The 8,143-nt window shown below is 46.9% G+C and overlaps 1 protein-coding gene across 1 annotated transcript in view; it reads right to left on the reverse strand.

Moving 5' to 3' along the window:
- Positions 1-7,401, reverse strand: part of arid2 (AT rich interactive domain 2 (ARID, RFX-like)) — a 49,337-nt gene extending 41,936 nt beyond the window's left edge. Inside the window, exons 1-3 of the mRNA XM_017685970.2 lie at positions 7,310-7,401; positions 7,086-7,179; positions 6,178-6,275 (exon numbers count right to left, since the gene is read on the reverse strand). Of these exons, the coding sequence (XP_017541459.1) occupies positions 6,178-6,275; positions 7,086-7,179; positions 7,310-7,401 (284 nt within the window). The remainder of the gene's footprint in view (positions 1-6,177; positions 6,276-7,085; positions 7,180-7,309) is intronic.
- Between the last annotated feature and the right edge of the window lie 742 nt (positions 7,402-8,143).

Consider the following 8,143-nt stretch of genomic DNA (forward strand, 5'->3'; position numbering starts at 1 on the left):
TCTCTCTGCCTGTCTCTCTCTCTCTGCCCGCCTGTCTCTCTCTCTCTCCCCGCCTGTCTCTCTCTGTGTCTCTCTCTCTGCCTGTCTCTCTCTGTGTCTCTCTCTCTCTCTCTCTCTGCCTGTCTGTGTCTCTCTCTCTGCCTGTCTGTCTCTCTCTGTGTCTCTCTCTCTCTCTCTCTCTGCCTGTCTGTCTCTCTCTGTGTCTCTCTCTCTCTCTCTCTCTCTGCCTGTCTGTCTCTCTCTGTGTCTCTCTCTCTCTCTCTCTCTCTGCCTGTCTGTGTCTCTCTCTCTCTCTCTCTGCCTGTCTCTCTCTCTGCCTGTCTCTCTCTGTGTCTCTCTCTCTGCCTGTCTCTCTCTCTGCCTGTCTCTCTCTCTCTGCCTCTCTCTCTCTCTCTGCCTCTCTCTCTCTCTCTGCCTCTCTCTCTCTCTCTCTCTGCCTGTCTCTCTCTCTCTGCCCGCCTGTCTCTCTCTCTCTCCCCGCCTGTCTCTCTCTGTGTCTCTCTCTCTGCCTGTCTCTCTCTGTGTCTCTCTCTCTCTCTCTCTCTCTGCCTGTCTGTCTCTCTCTCTCTCTCTCTGCCTGTCTGTCTCTCTCTGTGTCTCTCTCTCTCTCTCTCTGCCTGTCTGTCTCTCTCTGTGTCTCTCTCTCTCTCTCTCTCTCTGCCTGTCTGTCTCTCTCTGTGTCTCTCTCTCTCTCTCTCTCTCTCTGCCTGTCTGTGTCTCTCTCTCTCTGCCTGTCTGTGTCTCTCTCTCTCTCTCTCTGCCTGTCTGTCTCTCTCTCTCTGCCTGTCTGTGTCTCTCTCTCTCTCTCTGCCTGTCTGTCTCTCTCTCTCTCCGCCTGTCTCTCTCTCTCTCTCTCTGCCTCTCTGCCTCTCTCTCTCTCTCTGCCTCTCTCTCTCTCTCTCTCTCTCTCTCTCTCTCTCTCTCTCTCTCTCTCTCTCTCTCTCTCTCTCTCTCTCTCGGCCTGCCTGTCTCTCTCTCGTCATACGCTCAAATTCAACTCCACAGTCAATGCTTTCTGTCAATGTCTCCTTCAACAGCAGATACAAACAAGAGATGACATGATACCTCATCCTTAAACTCCAAAGAATACTGAAATCTTAAATACTGGCCGGTGCAGATACTGATCTTAGCAGTGTAGGGCTGAAAAAAAATGTTCTACACATCGAAATTGTACAATTTTTCGCATTTCCATCAGTAATTTGTCAGAAAAATCACAATTACATGTCTTCACAGAATCATTCAGCCTTAGTGTGGTACAAATATGAGAAGCATTCAAGATTAGAGCTTTTTTGTCACAAACAGCCTACACACCTCTGCTCCAATGAAAAAACTGTCTCTCGCACCTACCATTGATGAACAATTCAAGTCAAACGTAACAGACCGAGGGGTTAGCTGTACTAGCAGCTTAAAATGTCTCGTGAATCGATGAAAGCACAACCAGTTCAATACAGATCTACGCTGTTTGAATAATACAAGCTTTCTAAGCTACACACATAAAAACATAGATATACATTAAAAAATTTGACTGGTGAAACGAGGCTGCGTCAATACGGCAAATTTATTTCTGACCACAATGCAGAAGAGCAAATATCAGTACAAAATTGAACTATGTTTTATTTAATAGTATCTACAGCATATTCTTCATGAAGATCAAGCTTCTAAAGACAACTTGTCAAGCTATAGCGGGAAACGAATCGAGCTCTCGTTGTTTACTTTTGGATGCTTGACAGTGTTAAAACCAACTCCACCATACCGAGGCTGTAATTTAGTCTGGTTAGCTCTCACTGCGCTGGCTAGATGCTTTCAAAAGGTGCTAGATTACAATCACTAAGACAGTGCATAAAAATGTGTTAATTCTGTGATTTACATACACAACATGGGGGGGGGGTTGCCTTTGTTCTAACAAAAATAGTCTTCAGAGCAAATATCGAAAATCTCCCTAATTATGGTTAAGTTTTGCTGAGGACATGCAACGGGAATACGAGAAGGAGACTAAAACCACATCCTACTTAAACCAGTTTAACAACACATCCCAACAATACATTTCACCACAGTATTTTGTGCGAAGTTCTACCCTACTTGGCTTTAAATTTCGCTATTCTTAATTAAGCACTTCACTTAAGATGAACATCTAAAGACGATCATTCTCAAACTACTCAAACAGAGATGCACAGCTCATATCTACAGATCAAACAGTGTGAATGCAGCTATTTCAGGATACAGGACTGAATCAGATTCACTCTTTTGCCCTCCACTGTTCGATCCTGCATTGTCTGCTATCGGCCTGATATAGATACCCTGCACTGGAATGGTTCGATCGCTCAAGAAAGTACTAGATTCGATACCTACATCAGACTCCATAGCAAATAAATGTGCTCCTGCAGCACCAACCTGATATATAACCACGCCATGCATCCAGGGCCTGGTGAAAGCAATGTATGCAAATCATATAACTCCAATCTTCTGGAACATTCAAAGCTTGCCTGGCTGTGGAACATACCTCGGAGAAAGATTTCATCAGATTAACCGCCAAAAAACACAAAATCAAGCCATCAGTTTCACTCAGTCCACAGTACCAGAGATATTTTACCACTGGAGCAGCAAAACGGGCATGACCGATGTGAGTTAACCACTGCTCAAAGTAATGCCTCCTCAGAACAGCACAATGCCATTACCAGACATCCCCTTTACAAATTAACTCACACACTACTAAGACTGTAAATACCAGCACACATACTGCCCCCTTCTGGAGTCTGACAGTGTTTGCCTTAACTGAACATGTGGATGACCCAGTGATACTGGAAATCTTCATTCTTAACAGCCCTGCTGGAAAGACCAAAGTAAATTAGGACCAGTGGTCATTTCCTGCTGAATGAAACACACACGTTTGCTGACCATAACAACCGTGGGAAGACCGGGGATGTACATCATGATCGGGTTTAATCTCCTCTTAAAATAAACCATCCAGACCAAACACTGAACCATCAGTTACATTCCAAAAACGCATTCACAAGATGTCAGTTTCACCAAAAGCCAAAAATATTTTAATATACATCGTATCATTGTCAGGTGACATAACGGACGACTACTGCTCTCAGAACCTGCAGCCTCAATAAAAAGAGACACTACATCCATTCGGCTCGTTATATTAGACATGTTGTCTTATGGCTTAAGTGCCACAGCATCCAGAACCAATAACAGATGAGCATCCTTTTCAGTAACACATGTACAGGTGTACCTCCATTAACTAAGCTGGACAGAGATCTCCAAACCAAATCACTCACAGCCTCCCTCCCAGCCTACACTGAACACGAAAACACTATACCCTTCAAAGTTCTCCACAAACTTAGGACAAACCTGGAACTACACCTGCAACTCTAAATCTGCTGAAAAGAGAGAAAAATGCACAAGCAGCAGCAACGTCTCCTTAAAAGATGACCAAGATGATAAAATAAGAGGCAAATGATGATCATATCAGTAACTCCAACCAGAGGTAACACTGCAACAATTCCTGTGGGTGCTTTTAGAGGAGGAGGAGGCAATGTGGTGAACAATGAGGCTTAATTTCATAAGAAGAGAAATAACTTGACATTCCAGCTGAACGTATAGTGAACACAGATCAGGATCAAGGCCGATAATATTTTCAGAACAATCCTTTTTCCGTTGTCCGCCAGAAACATTAAAGTCTGCACAGAGGGTGATCATTTAGGCCTAAGCCAGAGTCAAGCTGGAGAAAAAGAGAAGTGCAAGCGTACAGAATACCCACAGCACAGCGCACATGCTCCGAGATAAACACTCCCACTTAAGACGGTACCACCACCGAAATCTCTTGGGCCAGCTTCAAAAACAAGTGACTTGTTTATGATTAACGCTTACACTTCAGTAATTCATCTTGTTTGAGGTTATGGAGGTGCTATTTACTACACATAAGCTGTTCGTGGTGTGCCTGCCAACTTGAACGTGAACTTTAGGCAGCACAAAGAGCCAAATACTTCTACTCAATGACTCTACAAACAGGTGGATGACTTCAGGATATGCAAATTGGAAGCAAAATAAGGAAGCATCTCTGTTGACCCAGGTGGTCTCATTTTCAGGCTAGTAGGGACCATCGCTCACTCAACTTTGGTTTTGTACTATGTGCTACAAAAGCTTAATATCAGTCCCGTTTCCACAGCTTTGCAAGGAAATCTCTTTCAGAACAATTGCTTAAAATAATCCAGGATGTAAAGGCTTAGTGATTACCTTTGAAATAAAATCAGCAGTCAGGTCAAGGCCACATACACTTTTGTAAATAAAGGTAATTAACTTGCTTTCAGTGCATTCCGCTACAAGCCCCGAACTGACACGGTAGCAGATAGTAAGTGTGGCGCTTGTTAACACACGGCTCAGCCAAAGCTTTGTGAACAGCAAAACATAAGTCTAACATTTTGGGCCACTGTTGAAATATTATTGCACTTTTTGCACCAAGTATGAGCACTTGTTTCATCATCGCTATTGCAGTCGTGTAACGGCTTGGAGTTTGTCCACAGGTCTCCTTTCTTTTGTACATCAAAAATGACAAGGCACAGACACTGACATTTGATTTCCTCTGAGCCTCTCTGCCCACCAACTCCAACAGCTTTAGGCCTGCGCTTAGAACTCAGATAACTCTGCTGAGTCGTGCTGTCCCACAGAACGAGCAGGTCCTCGACAAGACAATCCTAAAACAATCTAGAATCTAGTTCTCTGAAAACTGCTCACAATTTACTGGAACCAAAATATTCCGTTCAGCCAATTAAACATGGAGCACATGCTGAAAGTGATAGAAAAGTGTGACAGGACACTGTAATTGATTTTGGCCAGAGTTCTTGACATGATTAAACATATTAACACTCTGACTGCACTTTCAGAGTTCCTGGCTGTGGTACTCCCTTCACATAAACAGCCATGATGAGACAAGGACAAAACAGAACATCTCTGGCTGCTGCAGGATGAGCTCTTCATTTACGGACAGACTCAAGTTCCCTCTGGCTGTGCATCCCTCACTTTCCTGCCATTTCAAAGCAGCGAGTCGCACTCCCATCTCTGACGGAGCTTTTTTCCGATTCATCTGGAACACGAGTGCAGACAGAAGAACAGAGCGTGTTGTGTGCTGAAGGGTAATTATACTCTAACCCGCTGCATGGCAGGTGTAGCACAACTCCTGTGCTGCCGGCACACTTTCAGCCTTCCACTGCCAAGTCCCTCTCGCTCATAACCTACTCAACTAGAGAGCGCGGCAAGGCAGCGTGGAGCGACTGCAAGCCTTACAGGGGGAGCACCGAGAAAACCTCAGGTTCAGCGCTTGCCAGACGTTACCCCGGTCAATTTACACGCCTATGTTCTGGTGCAATTTCAGTACTTTCACCTGCACATGCAAAAACGTTTCATTGCTTTGCGCACGAAGCCATAAAACAGCATCACTTCAGACTCAAATACCACTAAAGTAAAATTTCTTAGAGTTCACTTCACAACAGGACACTTGCACAGAGCACTTAATGTAAAACAAAATGTCTAATTTCAGAATAAATTCATTTAGGAATGTCAAAGCCTGGGGCATCCGTTAGACTCTACATGATATCTGGAACAAGTCATTTGAGCATGCCGGTAAGTCACATTACAGTAACTAAACAAAAGATGAGGGGGGGGAGATCCACGTTCTTGTGGAAGACACGGTGACCTACCAACAAGACTTATTTGTAGCTGAATCCCTCACCTGGCCAGATGATGCCTTTACTAAACCTTACAGCAGCGCTTTAAAAGGCAGAGGTGATGTGGCTATAAGAGGAGGTCGGTGTTGGAAAGCTGATGCTGCTCCATCACTGTTTACTTCTGCAGCTCCAAGAAGCCATATGCTAAAAGTCCAGGCACCACAACCACACACTGACAAAGCCTGAATTAGAGTGGAGAGCACACTGCGCGGCTTAAACCTGCACTAAACAAACCTTTTGTATCCAAAAAAAGAAGAAAGATAGAAAAGTGTCCTAATGCCCAAAAAACTGAAAACTGCATCAACGACCAACATCCAAGGTGTGAACTTGAGGAAAGCCGAATGTCCGTTAAACGGCGGATGGATAGAGCACACATGGCTGAGGAGGTAAAGAGAGAGTGTGAGTGAGTCAGAGAGAGAGGGAGAGAGAGAGAGAGAGAGGGACTTACCGAAGGTAGTACTGTTTTAAAACAAAAGCAGCATTGGAGCAGCTCCTCGGGAAATTAAACTCTTCGCCAAGTTCGGACCACTGGTTTTTGTCAGAAACCTACAAAAGAAACAAACCAAAAAAAAAAAAACAAAGGGAGAAAAACAGACAAAACACACGTTCAATGAGTCCGTGGACACCTACAGGCTAAAATAGCTTCTGAGAAAGTCGGCATTTCTTCGATTTGACAAGCACATGCGAGCTGATGAGCCGACCGTGCTCGCCTGCCTGCCCGGTCAACAGACACTACAACAGTTTGAATCAGGCAGCCTGCTAACTACCGTTAGCAGTACAGCTAACATCACTTTCTCAAAAAATATCTCGCCCTCGAGGCGCCATAACGACGCTCTGGGGGACACAGGAGAGCCCAAACACCGTCTCCGTGGAGCAGAGCCGCGGCGGCGGGGGTATTTGGGCTCGTCCGATGTAGTATTTACAGTGTCGAATAAAGCAGGCCTGCCGTGAGGCCTACGGTTTAGTCTACAGCCACGAAGCCAAAGAGGAGCTATAGCGAGTTACTAGCTTCCTCGAAGCGAGCGCGGTAGGAAAGCGCGGCCGAGAGCCGAGCCCCCGCTGCTGGCCGCCGGTAATCGATGTTTAGCCTCGGCCGCTGGTTTCGAGTCGCTCAAACTGCTCTCGCTCTGCCCGGCAGAGCAGCCGAGCCGCTAACATCCAGGACTTTCAATTCATACCCGCTCTCCATCTGCACACAGGCTTCAGCACACAAGGCCATTTTATCGCCCCAAAACTCGGGCTGGAAATCGGCGAAATTTCCCAGCACTCCCGGCCCGAACCGGCGGCTGGAGCGGCGGGCAGGGAGCTCCGGAGAGGGTAATTTATCGGCACTTTTGGTCGCGCTCACTCACTCACCTTAGCGAAGCCTCCTAAAGAGACGACTCTCGAGTAGAGAGCGCTCAGGTCCAGCTCCTTTCCACCCACCACCGGGACCTTCTTAAACGGCGATCTGAAGAGAGAGAAAGCACACTCGGTTAAGCACGGGAACCGAACTGAACGCTCCGGCGAGCGGGCGGGCGAGTTTTGCAGTCTGAAGTTTTTTATTTGGTGAAATAAAAGGCATCCCCCCCTCTTCTCACCCTCTGCTTTGGTGAAATTGCCGCAGCTCGTCCAGGAAAGCTAGTCCTTTCCTCCGCTGGTCGGGTAGGCTTTTTCCCGTCGAGTTTGCCATCGTTTCGGATCCTCAAAAGCGGTCAAAACCCGGGCTGCTTCGCTTCCTAAGCCGCCGGGGATCCCATGCTCCGGCGGCGCTCAGTCATTCGCGAGGCTGAGTGTTTAAAAAGTTAGCTGAAGAAACGGCGAAGGGAGAGAGCAGAGCGCCAGCTCGCTAATGAGGACTGTTGAGAGGAGCCACACAGAAAACAAACCCGATCCGAGCCCGCTCTAACTTCGGCCAAAACATCGGAATAACGCTCGGATTCAGCGGCAAACCAGCGTTGCCATGGCACGAGCGGTAAAAATGAAGACCGTGCTGGCCGCTGGCCGTGTTGGCTTTTTGGAGTGGTTTTGACAGTGTGCTACAGACGCGGCGGCATTAACACACTCTCTCACTCACACACACACACACTGGAGCGGGATCCAGTTCTCAGACAAAAAGACCCGAGCGAGGCCGCGGGCCCTGGCCGCTCTGCAGCGCCCCCGCGCCGCCAGCACAGGTACTGCAGCAGCCGAGCCGCCTCGGCGGAACAATAGACAGACAGTGTTTTCTGTTTTTTTTTTTTTCGTTTTTTTAGGGCTCATCTGAAACTTCCGAGATCCGTTAAAACAGAACAAAGTGGCGAGCGTCGGTGGGGGAGGGGGAAAGACTCTCCATTCACACCACACGAACAAAAAATCCACACGAGCCGGCAGGTTAGATACGGCACTGCTCCGTCCTCAAAACGGCTGTGAAAACACAGTGAGGGGGGATATGA

Source organism: Pygocentrus nattereri, chromosome 11, assembly GCF_015220715.1.
Source record: "Pygocentrus nattereri isolate fPygNat1 chromosome 11, fPygNat1.pri, whole genome shotgun sequence".
Taxonomy (NCBI): Eukaryota; Metazoa; Chordata; class Actinopteri; order Characiformes; family Serrasalmidae; genus Pygocentrus; species Pygocentrus nattereri.